Below are 24,805 nucleotides of genomic sequence, written 5' to 3'. Positions count from 1 at the left end.
CGAAGTTTATATCGGGAGATTACGCGATTATCAATACAGACGGACAATAACTCACAATTTCCCGTTGAAAGCCTATGCTCCCCGTTCATCGGGGCCAAGGTCATTGTGCAAAAATTGCGTCACCACGCTGCATTCCATTCGATGCACATTCTTTTTTTACGGCACTATCGCGCTGCTCAAACTGTCATCGACGAATTTCTCGAAAATAAATATATTCTTTTTTCACCGTTTCGATTATCCCCTTAAAGGTCAAGGTCGGCAGTCCCGAAGACTTCGTCAAGTTTTCGCGGGAATAAAAAAGTTTGTTCAGTCATCATATATATATCGGCGTTTAACTGCGAACGAGAGAATTTTGTGTAACAACAAACCTGTTGCTTTGTTGCCGTTGCCCTGCCACAGCTTCAACATTGACGCCGCTTGAAGCGCAGGCTTTCCAGGATGTTCACTCTTTATCGTGTCCACTTCGTTCGGCGATATATTTAATTCTTCCGCCAATTTTTCCCAATCGCGATCCAACAAATTCGCAATATCAGTCAAACGAATGGTTGCTCTGTGTATGGTATCAGGCCTGCCTGAAAAATTAAAACATCCACGTGAATATGAAATGACACCATAATTCAGTGACAAAGTCCTAAAGAATTTGACACTTTTTTCAATATACTCGGGAAACACTCGAGCCCTGGAAATAATTTAGCTTCAAATGAATGTGTTACAACTTACTTATGCCTCCGTCCCTCAAAAAGCTGTAATTTTTCGACAATTCCAAAAGATCGAGCTCCGAATGGGCGGCTTCGGGTGAAATTTTTTCAGGCAATAATATATTCAGGGTGCATATTGGTGTTTGTGGTGGTTCGCCTTTAGCAACTTTAGGTTCACTCATAAACATTATTCGTCCGACCATATCAGCCGCGTCGGGATCTTTGACTCTTGCGGTGAACGGTACACGATTTTCTTTGAACGCTCGGAATGGCAATTGCAATTGTTCACCGCTCTTCATCACGGGCACTAGATTTCCAGCGAATTCCATGTACTGAGTCTTACCCTCCAGGACCTTTCATAGGAGAAGAGAAAAATGTTTATTTTTCATTTATATCAAATTTTTACGAATTAGAAAAAAATAATTATAAATGAATTTGTTAAATATCCATTGATTTTACCTCGACGTCTCGACTCTTGGCGACCTCCGTAAAGTGTTCCTGATGTTCCAGAGTTTTGTCCTCTTTGTCGTCGGTCATACAGAAAACACGGAGTCTTGCTTCCAGGGGATCGACACGTTTTGCGAATACGACGAACCTGGAAAAACCGGTAACAAGTCCCTGCTAAAATTTCTTCGTTGTGGCGATAACAATATAATATATTTTATACATACACTACCGTCCAAAACTTGCAAAGCGTTTCAAATTTCTATGAAAATTGTATGAACTTGCAAAAAGAGACGAAAGAAAACCTAAAATGTATCAATACGAAATTTACATTTTAGGTGATGCGTTCTTTGACCTTTTTTTTTAAAGCTATATCCAATCGAAGCGAGAAAGAGCTCGAGTGCTACAGATTAGTGCAATTTTTTTCGTTTTCAAAGCATAAGAAAATATTTGGATATAATATCGTTAAGATTGAAATATCTTGGTCCAACAATGCCTTTGAGCTTTTGTACAGTAGTGTATAAAAATATAAAAAATATCTACGCATCGAAATGTTGATTAAAGATTGCCTAGGCATTGTACATTTCAATGAGAATATACTTACTTAGCCATAAACGGTACATGTGTAGCATGGGTGTAAAGTTCGGTAGCCATTCTCGTTGCCTCGGTAATGTTTCGACAGTCCATAAGCCAAAAACGTGCGGAAACGGTGGTGGTAAATGAGACGCAATCTTTGACGAATGTCAATGGTGTTGACCCGGTCACGTCCTCCCAGACCGCCCGAGACTGACCCCCTGAACGACATACATGCCAAGTCCAATAACATTATTAAAATATGTCCGTGCATCAGATGCGTCAACGGCGAGAGACTAAGAAAGATAAAGTGATATACGTGTGATAATTTTTGTATGTCGCGTAACTCGAATAAAATACCATTGCGTTGTTTTTTTTTACTTTGCCAACGAACCTGAACGAAATACAACAGTTCTGTTGTTTTCATGAGTTTATCAAAATTTCAATGTACCCTGAAAAGAAACTTCAAATTCAATTTTTCAAAAAGCTGTATTCTTTTGCGAGCCGAAAAATCGCCGTTGTTGCAATGGTATTCGACCGAGTTTATTTATCCTTCAATCGTGCATGATGTTGACTTATTATTTAATTATCAATAATGTTTTTCCAAAGCCACGTGCTTTTGACAAAAAATGTCAAAGGAGTGTCATCCGTATGATAATGCTTGCGAAATAATAACAGCAAAAATTCGACAATGGGCTCATGAAGCAACGTGGTGTGAAGCGATTGTTATTATTTTCATTATTATCGTTATGATTATTATTATTTTCAAAGCGTTTCTTAAAATGATAATTAAAATGAACGAGTGTTTAATTCATGAAGCGTTTATTCGTTCGTACATGAGGGTTGCTTGGATTTGACACGTCTTGACTTTTCGAGTCTTTTCAAATATGTATTTTTTTTATTATCATAACAAAAATGCTGACCTTTGAACGTAATCAAGAAGATTTACTTTATCAAATTGAGCGAGATTATATTCAAAAATTCATTTCTTTTCATTTACTAGTACTTCTCATCATTTAAATTGCTCTCGAAACCAGTTAATCCACGACTGAATGACAATACAATGAAAAATCGTACGCGTTATGGAAATCCTACAGTCCAAGCAATAATCATCGAAGCGAATGTGCTGTAACGAAAAACTATCAATTTAGAGATAACAATGAGCTATAATATTAAGAAAAAAATTGTTTTTTACGTTAGCTACGTTAATTAATGATCCATACCTAAATGACTCAATCCTAACAATACGCAAGCATTAACAATGAATCACAACAAGATATGTATACAACAATGGTACTCGAATAACATGTTTGCTATGGAACACATGCAGCTACCATCTGCCTTGCGTATCTCTGCCCGATATTATTCAGCATTTATGTCTTCTTTTTTTAATATTTTCTTCATTTAAATGCCTGTGGCTTAGTACAAGAAGAGACTAAGTTATTCGTTTTTTTGATGTAAATATAACCAAGTCCTATCAATCAATTGCTCATGACATACGAAACCAAAAATCGTTTCACAAAATAACTATTTTACTTCGCTACGAAGCTGCGTTCAAGATGTTAAAATACATGTTTTCTCAACTATTCGATAAATTTTTCGTAATAGAAAAATGATTTTTCAATTTGCGTATTGTATCACATTACCTGTCATCCTAATATGACTTTGTTTTTATATTTGCACTGCGTCCTGATGACAACGAACATAATATAATTTTCAGTGGGGCTTAATAATAATTGTTAGGAGCTACGTAAATATATTTTTTTAATGTCGATTTTTATTTTGATTAATTTAGCTTTGCGTTTTTAGGTCTGGGCTCTGAGCCACGGATCAAATATGGCTGTTCGAACCGCAAATAATAGGAACGGTTTTTGATTAAAATTTTCCATTGGCTATTACCTCGAGGATATTCGGAATAAAATAATACGTTATTGCGATTATGTTTTTTGCTTTGATATTCTTCATAACTCATGCAGTTAAAAATCAATCCATGACTTAGTTACTTCTTGTACCAAGCCACAGATATACAGAGTGTTCCATTTCAATCAATAACGTGAATTAACAATAACTGAGAAATGTAAGCAATACAATATTTGACAGTAAATTTTTGCAAATTTAACGTAAACTGAAGCGTGAATTCAACTCTCCCAAAATAATTACGGATATCGTTCGTCTGATCTTTCATTTGAGCTCTAATAAAAGAACAATTTTCTCTCTTTACTATTCGTTTTTATGGAATCAATCATCAAAGTTTCATTTTAGATTTCGAATATAATTGGAAAAGTATTATTTCGTATTTACTCGAGTGTCGAGTACCACCGACGACAGATTTAACACTTAAGATTTTCGGCAAGGGAAAAAGCCACAATATTCTTGGAATAATACGTTGCATCGATCGAAATGGATCAGTTTGTACAGTCGCATATGTAATTGTTGTAAAAAAAAAAAATAGTTGCACGGATAGAGATGTTTCAGTAAGCTGGTCGCCGCTCTACAGTGTTACGCGCAAGCATATATTACCAGTTATACTGCAAAGGAGCCTGAGGGTCGGTGCATCTCCGGAATATTGATTTATCATCCCTTTGTTCGCCGCCTGTGGTACTGGTATTGTAAGTGTGATAGGCTTGTGAAACTTTCTTCGTCTTGGTTCGACCGTGACGATCGGAGAAACTGCGACACGATTGCCCAAAAGCTTAGCCACGAGCTCGGCCGGTATCGGATGCGCCTGAAACATTTTTTAAAATTATTTTTCATTTGCCACAAATTATTGCGAATTTACAAGTTTTTACTTTCACTAAGAAATTTCATGTTGAAAAAATGAATTTTTTACCTGCAAGCCAACTCTGATTTTTTTCGTAAGTGCAGCTGGTGGAAAAACTGCCTGAACTTGTGGCACGGCCGATGAGGAAACTGTTCCACCCTCTGGACCGACTGCGTGAACTTCTTGCCTTATCCGCGAAACCACCGCGAAATAATGAGGGAAATCGACTGTAAGAACTCTGACGATTCGTGAAGTCTGGAGATCCTCGAGCTGGCTTAATTCTAAAAAAATTCATCACAGAAACGGAGTGTCAACATTTATTTGAAATACGAAACGCGACCCTGGCATGAAATGTTTTTTCTTCTACTACGTGACAACTTTATAAAAGCACTTAAATGAATCGTAAATTAATTTTCTAATCTGTACAATCGATCGAGGGTGACAATTTTTTTGTTTTCAGAGTTTATCTAGTTTTTCTGAAAATTTCAAGTTTTCTGATGACTGAACAAGTCTGCACCTTCTCCTTCAAAGCTCTCGTTTAGCACATCTTGGACAGCCTCCTCGCTGGCTTCCAAAGTGTGCTCGCGCCAAGTTTCTCCGTTGTCCGACCGTAGAATAACGATTTCTCTCTCCTTTCCTCGCAATGAGGCAAAATGTGGTACCTCGATAATAACTGGTCTGAAAAATTATAATTCATACAATATAAGAAAAGCTGAATATCGTTTCCTATAGGAAAAACTTTTGAGTTTAGCAGATTCGATTTATTCGGAGAAAAATAACATTTTCATTGGTATTTAATTCGTGGGTCATTTACAAACGGAACGAAACTGTTTGTTCGCCAACTTACCCCAAGAATTTGGCTCCAACTGGTCCAAGTTCGAGGATCCTACTCGCTAATGCTTCGCCCTCCATCAGAGGTGGAGGATTTGTCAATTTATCCCTCTTGAGATATCGGCACGTGACTCGCATTGGCATCGCAGCTTTTCTCGGTGGAACAATCACGCGAACGCCGCTGTGTCGACAACCACGCATGGCTCCTCCACGGGCATCGACCAGGAACGAAACCAAAAAGCTGTGCGAGAATCATAGTCAGAAAACTTCGCACTCAGTCGATTTTTTTGAAAGAAGTTGTAACGGTCAGTGCAATCGAATAGAAAAGCTCGTTAAATTTTTCGAACCAATTTATACTACAGAACTGTCAATTTTCGACCACTCTTCAAAGGCTACTTTTCCATTTCATAAAAAAAATGAGAATGTCTAAGTCTCGACAGCGTTTAATGAATTCGATCTGCATTTACGACTACGAAACTTTGTACAAATGAAATATCGAATTATCGAAAAATGGTAAATTTGACTGCTACAAAAATGGATGAAAAACTTTGACGAGACGACTCTGTAATGCCAATCAAAGGTCGAGACCTCCTATTGAGTCCCACATGGATTTACCTCATCCTCAAAAAATGGGACGAAAGCGAAAATCATTCTGAAATTTCATTTTTTTCATCTACGCGAGAGTGACATTACGAAAATTCTGACCGAACCGCCACAACTTCCTCAAAACTATTCCCATATGCATGACCTCAAATGCACGAGAAGACCTTAGAAAAAAAATATGAAAAGCCAAGTCGTAACGAAATAGAATCGTCGCACGATCGGTCCGATCGAAAAGAAACGTTATTACGTACCAAAAGAAAATGATTAATAGTTTACAGATAATTGCGAGATATTTGAAAGGCCAATTTACATGGAAGATAAATAGCTTGAAACGATACATTTGAAATATCATTTCCATACACTTGTGCGTTTGTGTATGGAAGTTTGGCCTAATTGCAATGGCGTTACGTGTACTAAAAATTGCGTGTATACTGAGAGTGCATTTGTCGAAAGATTTGAAGGTCCAAGTACACGATCTACCGAGAGTAAGATCGTCGAAAAAAATTTCGTTGAATAAGGCGTTTTAGTGATTTTTGGATTATGAAGAAAAAGCAACATGAAATCAAGAGTCGATCGGTGCATGGCTAGAATCTCCAAGAGCGTGGTGCGCTCCAGTATTTCCGATCGTTTCGCACTATTAAGTGTAAAATTGTTAGCACATCGATGGATCAATCAGCATGGAATTAATGTAATAAATAACAATATCGACATATTGTTGATTCGAGGAATGGTTGATAATGGAATTTGATGAGTTGATGATGTGCCGCAACATTGAGCTAAATCAAAGTTGAAGCGACGAAAAGAAGGCTCGGTTGATAGATCGTTTCCCATAACGCACTTGGCGCACCAACTATTCGTCTCTCGACACCGGGGTCACGATAATTCAACCAAGATTAACCAATAATAAAGCTACCTAATTATATATTAATTATTAGCCTCAAACTAAAAACTAATTGTGTGCTCATTGTCTACGAACGCATCGTGTGAATACATACATCGTATTATTGTGACACTGAATTTTCGCAATTGGAACGATTTATTGCGCAATCGGCCGATGTATTCACTGACATTTTTATCGAGTACTACGAATAACTAATATAGCAGCGTTATTCAGCCACTACGATATTGACGATACTTATTTATGTGTGTACATATATGTATATATATACCGGGTGTCCGAAAAGTGGATTCCACTATTTCGAGGAAAAAAGCAAATAATGGTGATTTCGTGAAGAAAAGTCATTATCGATATTTCTTTCTGATCCATCGTTCATGAGACATTGGAAGAGTTTTCTTCATTCAACTGCAATGTTTAAAACCTTGCGATGCTCCCCATTGACTTTTTTTCTCGCAGTGTGGAGCAGCGAGAATTTCATGAACGTTGCATCCGAGAGGAAATTGGATGAGGACACTTCGGAACGTCGAAATCAAAGCTCGATGAATTGTGGTAACGATTTTCAGGACACCCCGTACACATGGTGCTAGCGAGCAAAGAAGGTGGCGCTTCGAAATAATATTCGACACAGACACTTATTTCAAAGAGTAAATCATAATGAAAATAATACGATAACTCGAAGATGAACATAAAATAAAGGCAGAATGTTTAATTTACGAGAAGAAGTTCACTTACTTTCTCCACGATGGAATTCTGCGAGTAGCGCAAATAAAATAACAGAAACAATCGGAAACAAAATAAAGTACGCGTTAGTATATTTGTATTTTTTTCGCAAGTTAATAATTGTGTGTCGTATGGCGATATGTACATATATATATGTTGAATACGGAGATGAAGAATCGCGACGATACTGATTCGCCAATGGTTTGAGAGATTTTCGAAAATTTCTCCTCCCACTTTTTCTTTCTTTCTTTTCGAAAATCTTCGTATGCGTAGCGTCCTAATACGTTTCGTTCGATGCTCCTTGTCTTTGTTTTTGTTTTTGTTTTTTTTTTTTTAATTTTCTATTTACACGGATACGAGAAAACAATAATAATCATGTATTATAGAAGAGATTTTTTGTGGTGCAGCACTTCACTCACACTGTACGAGATCGAGGTGATTTGTTCGTATATATATTTATAAATATAAATATATATATCTATGGAAAGGTCCACAAAAGCCTGGTGTGCAAACAACGAGTATGAACCTGAGACAATTGTGTTAAATATAAAAGCCACATAAGGCAGCCACTAGTAATTAAACACTATGCGGCATCGTAAGATTATTTAAAATCTATTAAAAAATTTGTTTAAACCATAGAAAAGACGAATAATATTTTCCAATGAGGGTAAACAGTCTGACGGAAAAGCTCGGTTGAAAAAATGCACGATTGAGGATAAAAAATTCCACGGAGTGCGAGAGAAAAGGATGAAACTTGTGAGAACAGAGCTCAACCATTTTCTCATCCCCGGCAGGTGTTTTATCGTTTTTATTTTTCCTTCTTTCATAATTTACTCGAAAAATTCATGAAACCTGGAAATTTTCATTTGATCAGAACTTTTGTATCGTTTACTCGAATTTCGAATGGACCAAAAACTTAAATAAAATAAAATTTTGACAACAGTGGCCGAAAGAGTATCAAGAAAGAGATTAGAGTACAGATAGTGATTAAAAGGGTAATTGATAGTGTACCTGTCCCTCCACATTCCTTGTCCTTTTGATACGATACCAAGGGCAGCCAGCGACGAATTTAAGGACTCTATTGACGCTCTAATTTCGGAACAGAACTGAGTTTAATATTATCGAAAGAATAAAATAGGAGAAATACTTCAAAGACGAATAAATATTCATAAAAAAAATTGTTTTTTTCAAAAAGTAACGAAAAACAACAGTTCTAAACCGTGCTGCATGCTTTCGTAAGTGTTTTGTATATATTTATAGATACATAAATATATACGCACACACGTGCAATAACAGGCGACTCTCTCCCGCTTTTCCACCGTTCTTTATTAATCTAACAAGACTACAGGCGCTACTGAATCGTACAGCAGTGAAGGCGAGTGAAGTGACATTACGAAGAATGAATGATTTTCACGATTCTATTCACTACATTTTTCTTTCTATCAATTATTTTCGTTTTTTCTTTTTATTCTAGAGAAGATGAAAGTGTCTATGAAAATGTGGTTGTAAAAAACCATAAAAACGACGAAACAAATAATGAATTTTATAAATACTCGAGTATTCAGAGGCGCGAATGACAACAAACGAAATAAACGAATTAGAGCATGAGTCCGCGCGAAAGTTAAATTGTTGCGTGTACAAAAACTCGAAGTATCGTGAATCGCGTTGCGCGATTAAAAAAACACAAAAAACAAAGAGAGAATTATCGTGACAAATACTTGAGCTAAATTGTTTTTTTACTTCCTCCTCCATCGTTCGTAGTAGTCGATCGAATGAATAGAGTAGCCGTTCGTAGCCATTGAATGAGACTGACCGACGAAATCTCGTACGTATATCGAGCTACGCTCAATGCCAATCTCCGACATCGCTCATTAGTATTCTAAATGAAACGCTTGACACTTTCAACGCGCGTTTTTATACCGAGGGTCCGGAAAGTCACGCTCCAAGTTCGGAGAACTGTTGTTGGACAACGCTATTCCGAAGGGAAATGTCCTGATCGATTTTTCCTTCGATTTCATTTGTATTTTTAAAACTGTGAATCGTTAAGGAAAATTGAAAAGGATTTTTCACTCCGGAATCACGAGATCCACGGTTCTTGCCATTTTTACTCTGACTTTTGGGACACCCGGTGCATATTTGGGCGTACAAACACGAAAAGATAGTGCTTATATTCATTCAACAGGCGTCAAAGCACCGGCACTCGTGCTGGACTCTTTAATGGGATATGGGCGATCAAACGTGAATGAATTTCGCGGGAATCTACGAGAGCATCGTTAATCGTTTGTCAATCCGAGCGTCCCACTCTTCTGTCGTCTTCCTCATTCTCCCCAAACTTTCAGGCAAATTTTCTCTCCTCTCTCTCTCTCTCTCTCTCTCTCCCGCACACACACGCTCTATTAATCTCTTGATTTTTAAATTAAGTGTAAATTGTGCAAACTGGTTAAATAATTAGAGTAGAAAAAGAGAAAACAAATCAATTCTCGTCTCATGCCGCGGAGTTCTGTACAAAAACGTTCATTCGTCGACGGGATAATCTAACTTCGATCAAACATTATTTTTCAATTCTATGTACAAAACGAATGAGTGAAAAGAAAACTTTCTTTGGCCCTTTTGTCTCGAGAACTGAGAAGCATAACTTTGACATTTTGTCTTTTCAAATGTTCCATTTTCTTGCTACAGCACATTGTCGATTTCTTCAAATTTTCTACATCGACGATCCTCCAGGAATGGTAGACCAATTACAAAAGTTTTCGACGAAAAAACTACAAGTTAGTGATAAAAGTGATCCCTCGAACAGGCACCCGGACACACGCACACAATATCACAATCTATAATACACAAGATTATTGTTTTAGAGTTAGCTATCCCAATATTTACAAGGAAGAACGTCGTAAAGAAATAAAAACGAAAAATCGAGCGATCGCGGCGTCGTTTTATCGCGGGACGTTACATCGTCATTTTTCGTTCCGAAACGAACCGTCTGAAGAAGTCAAACGTAAATACATTCTCCTGTATTTCTCTTTCGAATTATTGGTATTCTTGTTTTTACGAGTGTAAACCAAAAATAGACAATTTATCGTCGTATGACTGAACAATTTAAAAAATCAACGAGTAGTAGTGATTCGAAATGCGATTGTGCGTAGTACGGATGATTCGTAGGTGTGTGCGTACATACCCGACGTGCACAGGATGCCTGTTTATGTCGACGTTGTCCGGCTTCGTATTGGCCGCGCTCGTGCGATGATAATTCTCCTTCGTAATCATTTCGGTAACGGTAGTCGCTGCAATTTGACAATAATTAGTCTGTAATTGACCATTGTTGGTGAAAATCAGGCAAGGAAATTGAAGAAAATGAACAAACGTCGATAAAAAAATGCAAATAAGGCTCGTGAAAAAAATGTGTCTTTGAAAAAATAAATAATTGTCGATTCCCAATGCTGTCAAGTGATCGAGCCATTTCATTCGACTCGTCCAATGATTGATTCATTAAAAAATCACTTTAAAAAATCTCAATTATCGTGACAACGGATGCCTTGAAATATTTTCCAATTTTTCAAAGCTGTCAACCGGCTCGGGCTTTTTGATTCTACGAGAAAAGGGTTTAACGAAAAATTCATGACTTATTTGTGTTTTACCAGAATGTCGATTGTCTCTTTCGTCGTCAGTGACGTTGACTCTCATAGAATCATCTCCCATAGACTTCATGTCATCAACAGTCATGTAACGATATTGCTGTTGGTCGCTGAGCATCGGATCTTCGCCTATGAAAATAAAATCAATGTCAGAGGAATAGAGAAGAATTATAGGGGTCAACAGACCCCGAGACTCGACGAGTGTCTCTCGACGAGTGTATCATCTGATTTGTGATTCGTTTTAAACGGCGAGCACAGAGTGTACGCGGAGTACAGTATGTGTACGTTGTAGATTATCATATAAAAATTCAATACGATACACTAACTTGTGTATTTATAATCGAAAAAATATACATTTCGAGACGACACTGAAGTTTGCAACGTCCGAGTCCAACGAAATGAATGAAGAAACCATTTGTAATTCATCCATTTTTTATTTCATGAAGTTTTAGCGCAGGTTGAAAAACTACGAATTGTGAATTCGGCAGGTAACGAAATTGGAGAATTACTGGAGCTATTGGAGGCTTTTTTTAGACCGTTTCGTTGGACTCCAACGTTACAAACTTGAGCGTCATATTTCGAGTAAAGTACGTCTATTGGGAGATGAGCTGGTCGATCATCCGTGTGAGAATAGCGAACGGTGCGAATACTGCGAAAAAAATATAATAAATATGTCTATATGCATGTCACGTGTGTTAAATAAAAACAAAGCTGAAAAACGAAGCGCAAATGAGTCTCGTACGTTGGCGATAAACGAACGTGTGATTCGGAGTTGAATGTATCATGTTTTTTCTGAAGGTGAATATTTGTCGTTTGATCCTTCCGTGTTTTTTTTGCGTTGACTGTGAATCGTGTATTTTTTAAGCTGTTACCGGAGGCCACTGTCCGACTAAAAATTCAACATTTTTTTCAGTCTACGAGATTTTCATTCGAGCATTTCTATTAGCTTGTCAATGCGAACGGTCGCTTTGACAAAAATCGTGGGTTAATGGTTTTCTGGAGCAACGAAACTGGACCCATCCAGGAAGTGAATCGTTGAGCTCGAGATTTAAGGGGTAAATAGATAAAATCGAGAGTGCCACACAAAGACAATTTGTTTTTTCGAATTCTATGGATCGCAGGGATTGAGAAATGTTGAGATTTTTTTCCACACTCACGGTAACACGGAACGTTCCATCTGGGAAAGCTCGACGTCAGCTCTGACCCATATAACCGCGAGTATTTTGGCAATTTATGCTCAACTACTTCCCGTCGTTAAAAATTAGTGAAAACAAACATTCCTACCAATTCTCAATGTTTAGATTGAGTTATATTGCGTGCGCATTCGTACAGCGATTCGATCGAAATCGATCTACGTCACGGACGAAGAACAACAATGAACTTCGCAAAAGTAGGAGCGTTCACGAGATCGCGATTTATTTAAAGCGGCTCCGATTTCGACTATCGAACCAAATGCGAAAAGATCGGCGCGAGAGCTCGCCTGAGACTGAACGCCTCCTTATCGCTTCCATATTCGATCGAGGTACGTTGCAGGAATTTACGAGCCGGTAATTAACAATTGACCCACGAATTTAGAGCCCACGCCCCCCTTCCGAGATGCCCGATTCTCCGGGAAAATAAAAACTTTAAGCACTTTATCTCCCATTTTCTCCACCACACATCAATCTTCAGCTCAACAACCAAATAGTTTCGTCATCTTTATGGAGAGTCTCTGACGCAGGTGCGCGACTCGACCGCGATCGATTGATGGATACTGGGACTGAAATAATTGAACTTTCGTTGAACAAAAAATGTCTAGCCCATTAACTTCGAATGGAGAATCGAAATAATAAATTTCAAACTCTGCTCGAATCCATACGAATTTTTTAAAGTCCCTATCGACTGTAAGCGAAAGTGAATAATTTTCGAGATTCTGCAACGACGCTGAAGCCTCCAACGTTCGAGTCCAACGAAATAAACAAATTCACCGATCGTTTATTTGCTGCAAATTCGGCGGGAAAGAAAATTGGAGATTACTGGAATTATTCGAGAGTTATTTCGCATCATTTCGTTGGACTCGAACACTGCAGGCTTCAGCGTCGCGATTTTCAAGGCGTACCAAATAATTTGTTTTCTCAATTTTATATAAAAACTCGGATACATAAATACGAGGACGCCCAATAATTTGATAGTTTTCCCCGAGACCGAGGATAAATCTGTCCCACTTTGCAGTATGCAGAAGCTGCACAATCGATGCGCGAGCATTCCTAATAAGAGAAATAGTGAGCGAGAGAAGAGCTTGGCAGATATGGCAGGAGGATCGAGTATCCGCGAGTCGGTGCGAGCGCGGAATACGGAGTGAGCTCGGCTAGTTTGACGATCCGCGAACTAGCAAAAGCTTCGAAGCATTGAAAAGAAGAAAAATGAGAAAATCATTTAGAAATACTCGGCCGGGGTGGGTCGGGGGTCTAATAGTTTTCGAGTGGTGCTCGAGACGAGCGATGAATCTTTTTTCGTTTCGAGTATTTTTCGTGCTCTTCGGTCGGGAGGCGCGGTTCGAGTCGACGGCAGCGGTTGCGGCTGCTTCGAGAGCACATGGGCGCTGGTGTGTACGAGTCCACCGACGCGGGTATTTCGATGCCTCAAAATGGTCCTCGTAGCGAGAGATTTACAAGCGAATGAGTAGGGGAAAGAGAAAGAGAGAAAATGGGGATCGATGGCGAGAAAAATAGGATAAATTCGTAGCGGAATAGAATTTATTTAAATGGAGTTATCCGCGAGAAGGTTTGGTCGGGGCGTGCAGCGTCATAGACGAGAATAGTTGATGACTGGTAGTAAAATTGATGCGTTCCCGGCCGACCTATAAACAGGGAAGGTCGCTCAAATTCGCCATAGGCGAGCCTCATTTTTCTCTCGCTCCATCTCCGTATTTATTTCGCTCATAATTCTCGGGACTGACGGGATTCTATATTCGAGATTGGCTTCCGAGAGCGTGAGAAGACGAGAGAGGGAGAGAAAAACAAGAGAATTGAGAGGAAGCGAAAAAGAAGCTAAACGAGTGTAATTGCTCGATAAATTCAGGCTCCGTTCATTGACAGTCCTGCGGAGGGTTAAACGCGCCAATTCCTTCTCCTTTATCCGCGCGAACCGACGCTCCTCTTTCTCCCTCCCTTCGAGCCCCGTTTCGCCGACTCTTTTCCTCTCTCTCCCGTTGCCTCTTACCCACACAGTCGCGCTTTGTATTAAATGGACCGTTCGCGCACGTATCGCGGTTGCAAGCCGGGCTACCTGACCTAGTTATACGATATGAATACCAATCACTTCCTTCGTGCGTTTCAACGATGACGCTCCGCGTATCCCGGAGAGAATGATGTAATGAAATTACAGATGCGTTGCAAAACGCACGCAGGAAGTTCATTGTGTTTACAAATTGAATTACGCTATTAGCGATTTACTTTCATGCTTTTTTCTCGCGTTTCCTATCTTCTCAGGGCTAAGGTGTTGCTTTGACAAGCCCGAATATTCTGCAAATTAGTGATTTTAAGGGGGGGGGGGGGGGGGGGGGGGTGGAAGACGAAATCAAAATAATGAGAATTTTATAAAATTTGGTGATAACGTTCTTTGACATCTTTTTGGTAAATATTCAGAAGTTTTCCGAAAAATTGCGGTAGGATGTTTTTTCCTTTTCTAGCAGTTAATAAACATGCTCAATTATGATAATCGCTTGGGGGACCTTGACATTTTTTTATAGAAATAACTTTTTTTAGCAAAAGATCGCGAATTTAAAGAATTTTCCATTGGCACCACCCGACGATTCCGCACACGCATCGAAAGATTTGTCAATCTGAATATTTACCCAATTTTTTTCCAATTTTTTTACCACATGGTTATCGAATAATTGAGCTTTAAATCGAAGTTCTTATGCACGAGATGTATAACCGTACATATGTGTAAACTCTGTGCTTATACGCGTGAACTTTAGTGTTCAATTATTCGAGAGCTATGTGGTAGAAAAATCTGAAAAAATTGATATTGTCTTATAGATTTTTAAAGAATACGTTTGCCAAATTTTATTATGTTCTTATAATTTTGAAATTCTTCATATTTTTAACGTGGTTTAGCATGGCAACATTGTATGGTCGCGATCCGCCCTCCTCAAATGACAGTTAAGTGTAAAAGTGCATGGGAATAGATTGCTGCCGAAATTTCAGGTCGGGTTCATATCGAACATTTGAGAAAAAATGAATCATCGGCACATTTAAATAATTCATTTACTGAATAATTTTTAATTTCTGATACAAATTTTCTAACGGATGGAAATAAATGTGAAGAATCCATGGCGACGATAAAAATGAGGGGTTACCGAGCCCTTAACGCGACTTCTCAGAGGTTAGGAATCCGTCCGAATATCGAATCCTCAATTTGCGACACCGAAAAATACGCTCGTGCGAAAGGAACACCTTAAAAGATTGTTTTGCGAGCGATCCAGTACGCGGTGAGCACGATAAGTCGGCGAATAATACAATGGAATGTTAGTTTTTTCTATTTTTAGTGATGAATCGCGAACGTGACGATGTTCGCGAGCAAAAATCAGCGCGCAAATGAGGAGGGCTGACAGGTAGCGAGAAAAAAGGTACCGAGTGTCCGAAAATTCGGGTCCGATATTTGTAAAGGTTAATAGATCGGATCGTTCCGGAGAGAAAAGTCCTTAAGGATTTTTCTCTCCGGTGCACCGATCAAAAGTTATCAAATAATTGAGATCGCCACGAACTCGTACCACCCTGTTCGGAAAGAAAGCAGAGCGGGAGAAAAAACCGGCGAAACTTTCTAAGCGCGGAAGGATTGGGTCGAGTGCGATTCGCTCCACGTTTGCCACGCCCTACTTGTGATTTTTTTTATCCAGCTGCGGGATTGGTTATCGGTAACTAATTATCTTGACTTATTAACGGGACGCGTTGGAGAGAAAAATCGTTAAGGAGTCTTCGTTTGGAAACTTCGCGATCCTAGAAGCCTGCAAATCTTGCTCGTGACTTTTACAACGCTTCGCTTTCATGTGGTTCATAAGACTCGGGTTTCTCCAGTCGTAAATCATTTGTCGATGAAATGTAACGACTTTTAATTAGTAGCTAAATGTGGAAAAATTCTCGAAAACGATTCTTACGGTTTAGTTGTGCCAAATTATTACGATTTTTCCTTTTTTTTACGTCTCTGTTTACTCAGTTCTTTATTGACATGTTTACGAACTCGCTTCGTCACGAGCGAAGGAATATAAAAATTCGAAACAACGAAGTCGTTCTTCTTGCCCCTGAAAAATCGTCGTCGTTTCGTCTGTACGAAACGTGATATTCTTTCGTAAAAAAAACTCATATTTTTATCCTGTCGAACAATATTAGAAGTAAATTAGTCAAATAAAATTTTAATAAACGTATCAATTATTTACAAAATATGTCGCTGTTCCTGTTGCGAGCGCATCCGCAGCACGCCATTCTCTTGCTTTTCGGTTTCTCCTTCGTCTTGTCCTTGGCCATTGTGTTGGCTTGTTTATCCGTGTTTATGTCTTTCCCGGCGAGTATGACAATTCAGAACGTCAGTTTGATCTCTTTCGACGATTAAACAATTACGCGATTGCCCGAGGCCACATGTGTCTTGGATCAGCAATTATAACTGACGTTATATAAAAAATAAGTTGACGGGGACGGATCGTCGAGAAGAAATACGAGAAACGCGATCAATTTCAGACGAAATCAATTTTCTGTTGGACTCACTATTCGTCCAACTAAAAACGTTATTTTTCTTCTTTGCCAAACCGTATTAGAACACTGACACAATATTAACCGATTCTTGATTAAGAGTCAACACACAGCTGTCAAAAACAAAAAAATTCGTAGAACTTGCGATTACTTCGCGCGTATTGTGTGTCGAAGGCGCGTCGCGCGTGCTTTTTTCCCCGAAGGCGCAGGAACAGCGACTAGTTTTCCGAAGATTGATACACACAACGATCGTTCCCGAGTCTAGAAAATGTGTGACCTCACTCCAATGAAGCACCAATTTTATAATAGAATCTCACACTACTCCCCACCGTGTATCTTCAGCTGTGCAACACACTGAATTACGAAGAAATATACATAGAAATGTAAATACGTGCAATCCACGTATTTATATATTCAGTATAAACAAAGGTATATCTGTATGCATATTTTTACGAGAGTCACGCTGCTTCGGAACGAGCGTGTGTCATATTTTCCCCCGCGTCGATTTTCACCCGAGTTTTATATTAGAATTAGCATAATTCGCGTAGCAAAAATTAGCATTCAATGAGCGTTATCACTTTTACGATTCGCATGCGCGTGTAAAAACGATGAATTCGCGGTATTAAAAGAGAAGGAAAAGAAAAAAATGGAGATGCAGAAAAAATTTGACGCGGCAACGTTTTTTTTAGTTCCAAATTTTTCCAGCAGTCGGCGCACTATCGGCAGACTGTCCAAGTGCCGATCGTTGGAATAACTGGCTAAAACGCCGTTACATAAATTAGTGTATTTCGGGTCGGTGGTGTTCGATTTTGGCAGCGCGCCAGAGAGCGCGTGTCGAACTGAGAGAAGAGACACGAGTACACACCAACGGAAAATAAGAATCGCGCGCGTAGCGCGGCGGCATGGAGCGCAACACGAGAAAATTCGCCTCTCGTGCGTCGCACGCCACCCGCGGCATGTTGCGTAACAGGTATAAAGAAAAAAAACAGAGAGCGACGAATAGGAGAATGAGAAAGAAGCTAAACGGAGGAGGGAGAGCACGGTGGGAAAAACGGGTGTAACACAGAGCTGAGCCTCGAGTGTACTTGTTATTACCGACTGGTGAGTATATGCGCGATCGTATACGAGGCGGGCAACAATGTCGGCCATTGTAAGACATTTTTTCCTGCATGTAGATTGGATTAATTGCCGGTAGCGGCCTCAATCGCCGTTAAACAAGATCGCGAGGGGAAAAAGCCTTTTGAACGAGTGAAATTAACGCGCGAGTGCACTCGGATGAGATAAAGTGGAATAAAAAAACGAAGACGAGCACAGCGGCGAAAATGTGGAAGGGAACGATGTAGCGGAGGAAACAACACGTGTTTATTTCACGCTTTCCGAGCTTGAGCACGCCCCAGTGGAGAGTTTTCTTCGAAAGTTGGCACGACAGAGACACTCGCCGGTACAACCTCTTTGCTTTTTTTTTTTATCTATAGCGCACACTCATTTTCCTCGGATCTTACTAAAAGGAGAGACGGAACGAAAGAGATGCAGAAACAGAGAGAGCAAGGTCGCGGCTAAGCTATAAGTAAACTATGCCGCGCGGGGTTTCCCTTCGCAGCTGGACACGCGGCCAATATTACAAAACTTGGTCCAATTCTACTGCGTTCCGACGGTTCGGGGACCTCTCTGCTAATATTGAGGCGCACCGCGGCGCGTCACCGTTAGATTTTTGGCACGACGAATATTGTCAAATTTTATCGCGTATTTAAAAAATGTCTAAAATGCTTCATTTCGAAATTCGAATTTCACTAATTACGTTCCTCGAATCTCCGAACATTTTTTCTATTTTTTTTTTTCACTACGCGTCCGAAACTCGAAGGTTTTTACTTCTATGAAAATCCTCCGCAAACAATTTTGAAAGACATCGGCGAGTGATTGCGAACCAGTGGGCCCGGGTCCTCGAAATTTTTCAAATAATTGTGGAAAAACGCTGCGGCTAGCGGCTCCCGACGATCAGTTTTCTTCATTCGTCTCCAGTTTCTTCGCCTCCGTTGCGACGCGCCTCTTCCGAGTCGAGATTAATTTAATCTCAATTGCTCTCGTTGTTTCGAAGAAAACGTTAAAAGTACTTTTTCGAAGTGCTCGAGTTTCGTGCTCGTGGCAACGAGACGAGGGCGAATTTATTTCAATACTATCAACGAACGTCGTGAAGTGCGATTCGCTATTTTTTGCTGCCATACCGAGCCTCTGGGATGAATTTCATCTCAATAGGTCGCGTTGTTTCGAGCGAGTCGCTAAGTACCTTCTTAAGTAGCGATCATGTACGAGAACATTCGGAGACTCGTATCGCTGCGGCCACTATTTCATTGAGTAAGTAAAACGACAGTGAAAAAAATTTTATTTCAAATACTCCGACGATACTTCCACCGTCCAACATTCACCGGAAGCTCCAGCATTAAAAAATTTAGTAACTCGTACGCAAGACTCGTGGCCACGTGGTTTTTCGTTTGTACAACTTCGTACGCCCCACGAACGACACTAACGAGGGGAGAATCGACCCGAAGACTTTCAGCCTCTCTTCCAGGGGGAAGTAAGTCTCTCGAAAGTGACGTTTAACCAAAGAAACCATTACATCATCCAACGATTGCTCTGAGACCAATTTTTTGAAATCTCGTTATGTTAGGGAGGAAATTTGATGGAAAATCGTCGAAGCAGATGTCAGCAAGGGCTCAACGGATACAAAACTATTCGATTATCCACTACACAATGGTAAGCTACGAGCTAGTCGGTTTCTCCTTTTTTACGCAACCTACGAAAGCTGTGGCCGAGTATACTTGATGTATGTGATTAACGTGTGACAGCGAACATGACAGACCAAAAATACAATGAACATGGGAATAATACACAGTCGAAGGGAAGGGGTCAACGACGGGAACATTGACAGAGAATAAGAAACAGAGAGAAAGAGAAATAGAGAGAGAGAGAGAGAGAGACAATGATAGTGAAGTGACACAGCTGAGACAGAACTTACGAGTGTAGGTCATTTGGCCCTGGTAGTAGGAAGGGAGGTACACGTGTTGCGCGTGTGGCGGTTGTCCATAGACATTCATGGTCGCCATGCCGATCTCATCACCACCTACGTATTAGTACGCCCATCCAGTATACAAGGTACAATTCACGAGATAAATATTTACCCTAAAATCCCTTAGTATGAGCTTGTCGTTGAAATATCGACGATCGGCATTTCGTGAGCGAATTTTTCTTGTTGCTTATTTATATTTGACATTCGAGGACTGGGCTTTTTGGCAAAATACACTGATGGCAGATTTTTTTCGTAAATCAAGCGCTTCCGGGGTTCGAATATTTTGATTTTCGTGTGTTTGATCCTCGCGCTGTGACTGCTCGATACAAACGTTCGGTGTGCTCGGTACGTAGTTTTGCAAATTTATATTTTTGATATTTACTCCGTAAAGTGGGGTGCTGGGTTTCTGAAACTTGACAAATCAACTTTTCGCGGCTGGAACATTTTCAGAAGGGCACTAGCTTCAATTATTTGGTTTTTAGGAAACAAAATTGTGATTTTATTTGTAGAATTTGTTTTTGTAAAACGTTTTTTCTAGTGACAGGAATTTTTTTAGACTTTGTGCTTCAAAATTTTTCGTATCGTTCCTGATTGATGTTTAACGATGTGTCTCGCTAACTTGTTGGCGTAACTCAAAAGCAAAAAGTCTGAATCGAGGTATCGCGACGATTTTTTCTTACTTCTCTGCGCGTTTCAAGGCTATTTCGATGCAGCCCGATTTACTCCGTCTCATGAGCGTTCTCACCTTAGAAAAATATAATTTCACGAAGAATGAATAAACATAAAACGAGACAGTATCGCATCATCGCGTGAAATAATCGAGTCGAGTCGGCTGCTAAATATTGAAATCAGTCGAGGCTAATAGGGCAAAATGTGCACACGGTGCCAGACTGTTGACTCGACGGAACGGTCAAGTACAGCACTTCATCGAAATTCACATTAAGATTATATTTAGAAAATTATCATCTGTAACACGTAGCTACCAAAAAGCTGAGTACTCGAGTGTCAAAGTTCAGAAATAAATCAAACATTTCCAACGATCTGCCAATTATTCGATATTTTCATTCGAGTCTAATTCAGTGAATCCGGATGACACGGAACGATCGTTTTGATTGGAAAAATTAGTTTGCACATTTTGGTGTAAGGGCAAACCGATTGAATGAAATTTGAAAAAAAAAATCCGGAGAAAAAAAAAACTTTGTTTCGGAAAACCTTTGAGAGGCAACTTCGTGAAATTGGAGGTCAAAATTTTACGTAAAAACATTCTTTAGATAGTGGGAGACACGAATTTGTTGATGGAATTTTCCAATTCATTCGTTCCAGTGACAAACCAACTGTTTCAACTGGCAAAGTAATTTGCCGCAACTTCATCGATCGTTCGGTTCATCCGAGCCGTTAAATTTCCTCCGTCGACAGGAAAAAGACAACTGAAATCCTTTGAAATCCAATAATTTCCATCCGAGCGCGTTCAGACGCTAGAGATTTTCGAAGATAATGAAATAAAAATCGTTCGCTAAAGTATAATAACATGCTTTTAGCGAAAACAATAGTAAATCGAAATTAAAAGAGAAAACAAAGATAATGAAAAGGAACAATTGAGACGAGACAAGCAAATGAAAACCCGGAAATTGTGGCTAATACATCGCGGACTAATCCAGCGATTGAAATAATATCTAACGCTCGTACATTTTCCATTTTTCCAATCTTAAAATAATAAGCTGCGTGCGAGCGCTCAATTTTTTTGAGTCGGTCTGATTGAGGCGTCGAAGATTCGAGGTTGACCCGATCTCAGCGATATCGGCTTCTCTCGACGATCGTGACGTAATCGTGGCGAATAAACGTGAATGTTCAATTGGAAGAGAATATCAATTAAAAAGTATTATTCAAAAGAGGAACGATTTTTTCCATGCTGTTAGCAACTCGGCATGCCCACACCGTGAGAATTGCTAGGATTTTAAAAGATCGAAAGGGTAGAAAAAATCTTCGTACGTGAAAAAATCGTTAGCAACGAAATATTGTACCATAACAAAAAAAAATAGTACCGGGATAAATGTTACAAAATCGTCATTCAAAATTCGTACTTGGGACGAAAAAATTTTGGATTTTGACCGAGTTCTTGTCCGGGTAGCACGTACAGAAAAACTCTTCAACTTTTGATTCGTTTTTTTGACTCATTTGATAAATAAAAATCATCTTGATCACGAATTTTGAATCACAGCTGAAAATTTATAGAAATACTATTTCATATAGAACGATCGGATGGGCACATCTAGAAAGTTTGAAAATATTAGTTAAAGATTAGTTGTTTGTACAAAAATAAAGGAAAATAAATGAAACCGACGAACACTTACCACCCTCATCTTCGCTGTCACTCATGAAGGTTTCTTGCATTGATTCTGGGGCCTGAACTCGATACTTCTCCTCGATCGTCACTGTATGCGTTGTCGTGATTATCGTTTCGGTAACTACCTTGAGAGTCTCGACGACACTGATGTAGCCCAATTTTTGTGCGATCGCGAACGCCGTTTGTCCGTTCTTTAACGATAAATTATTCATATTTTAATCAGCTTCAAGTTTGGTGCTGAACATGCCTCATTCCAATTCTCCTTTCAAATCTTTTCAATCTCAAATTATGAAATATTCAAGAGGCTAAAAAGTGAACGACCCTTTCCCATTTTTTCAGTCGTTCGAATGGTGAAATTGATTTGAGAAGTTCAAAATTATCACAACTCTTACGAGTCCGAAAAACAAAAGCTCAACTCACGTTGGTGACCGCATTGGGATCCGCTTTGCTTTCAAGAAGCAAATTAATGACGAGAGTGTGACCCTGTTGAGCAGCTTGATGAAGCGGAGTGTAACCGGCACCGGTGCTACTGTCAACGACAGCACCGGCTCGGAGAAGGAAACGGACCATGGCGACTTGACCGAAGTGTGACGCGACGTGTAAAGGTGTATAGCCCGCCTGTATCGAAAAATAAAGTGTCCTTTGATTCAAAGTCTCGTTTGGATTTTTCAGGAATCAATTTTGCGTCAAATTAATCACTCGTTCATCAAAATTATTCATAATACAAATTGACGGAAAACTTTAATCGGTAACTTCAAAAATTGAAGAGAAATCGTTTGGAACAGACAACAAAGATTACAATGATTTTGATCGGAGCGTCGGCCAACGTCGAGTCGTGAAACGAAAGAGTAAACGACTATTTTTCCTCTCTATAGAAAAATATAGTGGCCACGGTAACGCTGTCAAGAACAATTAAATCGTGGCTCTTGCTAATAACACGCTAAACGTATTGAGCGGGTGAGAAAACAATCGAAGCTCACAAAACAGATCCGGGAGAAGATTCAAGCTCACCTTCGTTTTAGCATCAACTTGGGCCCCATTTTTGACGAGTATGGCCGCGACGTTGAACTTGTCTTCTTGTGCGCACAAATGTAGCGGCGTCAGTCCATTCTGTAAAGAATTTAAAAAATTCACATTTATTAATACAATTGTTAGTTTGCAAGTTCATTGGTTATTTTTATGTATCAAATTTCAATTTCTCATGTCGCAATCGAACTAAATAACGTTGCTTTTATTAAGAATCATGATTATTTCATTCTTTTTCGTTATTTTAATCTTTATCATATCTGAGCTCCGAAGGATGAAAGTTTTAAATTTAAGATTCCAATTCTATGATAATTTAACAATAGAATTTGTTTTCGTGTTCTCCTTTCAAGATTCAAGTGTTATAATTCGATATCGACAGATTTTTTCCACTCTATCCTCGTTGACATAATGAATAAGCTGCGGTAATTAACCTTAGCCTTGTGATTAGTGTCGGCTTTGTGCTCGATCAGTAAAGTCGACATGTCGGTGTGACCTTCCTGTGAACTGAGATGAAGCGGAGTGAAGCCGGCCTTCGACTCAGCGTTAGCTTTTGCCCCATACTCGAGCAAAGTCGTAGCAATGTCCATCTGAAAGAAGGAATCAGAATAATATTTCATCCAAAATTACTGTCTTCATCAATTTATCAGTGTTTCGAGATTAAGCAACGAAAAAAACGGTGAACACTGTAGTCGAATTTCAATCGAAGTATTCACCTGATTTTTGCGGGCGGCAATGTGAAGGGGCGTATGACCATTTTTGGCCATAGCGTGGGGCGATGCGCCCTTGTCGAGCAAAAGCAGAGCAACGTTTTGATGATCGTAGTGGGATGCTACGTGGAGGGGCGTGACGCCATTCTGCAATAAATTCATTGTGTTTCAGACAACTGCACAAATTATTGCACCGGGAGTGGCCAATTTTTTTCAATATCCACTCCCTGCAACGGAAATACAGATTGCAAAATCGTTTGAAACTTTTTGTTGTGTTCTCTTCAAGGTCAAATCTCTTGTACCTTTCCTTGGGCGTCGACCGGGGCGTTTTTCTGGAGTAAAAGCCTCGCGACGTTCATGTTGCCGTATTTAGCTGCGAGATGGAGAGGCGTGAAGCCCTTTTTAGTTGTAGCGGTAAGCGAAGCGCCGTTTTCTAATAAAACGGATGCGACCTGTAATTTGAAGAAAATAATATTGAAATTATTATCGATCGATATGGTAAAAAAAATTAAGGGCTATGAACAGTGTAAAAGTTGGAATTTTAGGTGTTCTTTGTTTATTTTATTACTAAAAATTGGTTCGATGGATTTAAATAAAACCTCGTACACATTTTTTACATACTCAGAAGTGCTGGAAACACATTTTTTTTTCACGGTATTTTTTTGTACGATGGTGTGTTGAAAATGTCACCCCTTGAATCGGCGTTGACAGCAAATCTCAAAATTGGAACATCTCCGGATAAAAAATCAAAAAAATTCTTGAAATATATGCTATT

The 24,805-nt window shown here is 39.4% G+C and overlaps 1 protein-coding gene and 1 long non-coding RNA gene across 18 annotated transcripts in view; one reads left to right on the top strand and one right to left on the bottom strand.

Annotated features, from left to right (window-relative positions):
• The window catches only part of LOC122409981 (ankyrin-2-like), a 92,548-nt gene that overhangs the window by 29,019 nt on the left and 38,724 nt on the right, over positions 1 to 24,805 (bottom strand). For 7 of the 15 annotated variants that reach the window (XR_006260812.1, XR_006260814.1, XR_006260820.1 and 4 more), the window contains exons 12-29: positions 24,333 to 24,482; positions 24,037 to 24,177; positions 23,755 to 23,910; positions 23,309 to 23,407; positions 22,718 to 22,915; positions 22,305 to 22,488; positions 19,903 to 20,007; positions 11,164 to 11,289; positions 10,704 to 10,809; positions 8,540 to 8,617; positions 5,324 to 5,548; positions 4,994 to 5,154; positions 4,546 to 4,757; positions 4,236 to 4,440; positions 1,747 to 1,945; positions 1,158 to 1,293; positions 721 to 1,051; positions 369 to 572 (exon numbers count right to left, since the gene is read on the bottom strand). Coding sequence is in view for 3 of the 15 variants with exons in the window: in XM_043417928.1 (XP_043273863.1) it covers positions 369 to 572; positions 721 to 1,051; positions 1,158 to 1,293; positions 1,747 to 1,945; positions 4,236 to 4,440; positions 4,546 to 4,757; positions 4,994 to 5,154; positions 5,324 to 5,548; positions 8,540 to 8,617; positions 10,704 to 10,809; positions 11,164 to 11,289; positions 19,903 to 20,007; positions 22,305 to 22,488; positions 22,718 to 22,915; positions 23,309 to 23,407; positions 23,755 to 23,910; positions 24,037 to 24,177; positions 24,333 to 24,482 (3,016 nt within the window). In the remaining 12 variants the exon portion in view is untranslated. Of the gene's footprint in view, positions 1 to 368; positions 573 to 720; positions 1,052 to 1,157; positions 1,294 to 1,746; positions 1,946 to 4,235; positions 4,441 to 4,545; positions 4,758 to 4,993; positions 5,155 to 5,323; positions 5,549 to 7,540; positions 7,559 to 8,539; positions 8,618 to 10,703; positions 10,810 to 11,163; positions 11,290 to 16,579; positions 17,912 to 19,902; positions 20,008 to 22,304; positions 22,489 to 22,717; positions 22,916 to 23,308; positions 23,408 to 23,754; positions 23,911 to 24,036; positions 24,178 to 24,332; positions 24,483 to 24,805 lie in introns of those variants that run through there. The other 8 variants (XR_006260815.1, XM_043417931.1, XR_006260816.1 and 5 more) reach the window with 7 other exon arrangements.
• On the top strand, positions 18,338 to 22,773 carry LOC122409989 (uncharacterized). Of its 3 annotated transcripts, XR_006260826.1 has the most exons (4): positions 18,338 to 19,461; positions 19,555 to 19,640; positions 19,733 to 20,039; positions 22,637 to 22,762. It is a non-coding gene; the product is annotated as an uncharacterized lncRNA (long non-coding RNA). The 3 variants fall into 3 exon arrangements; XR_006260827.1 differs by lacking the exon at positions 19,733 to 20,039 and having other exon boundaries at positions 22,637 to 22,773; XR_006260825.1 differs by having other exon boundaries at positions 18,338 to 19,640.

Source organism: Venturia canescens, chromosome 4, assembly GCF_019457755.1.
Source record: "Venturia canescens isolate UGA chromosome 4, ASM1945775v1, whole genome shotgun sequence".
Classification (NCBI taxonomy): domain Eukaryota; kingdom Metazoa; phylum Arthropoda; class Insecta; order Hymenoptera; family Ichneumonidae; genus Venturia; species Venturia canescens.
Note: the sequence above shows the minus strand (reverse complement) of the source record. Positions and strands in the feature narration are given on the sequence as shown.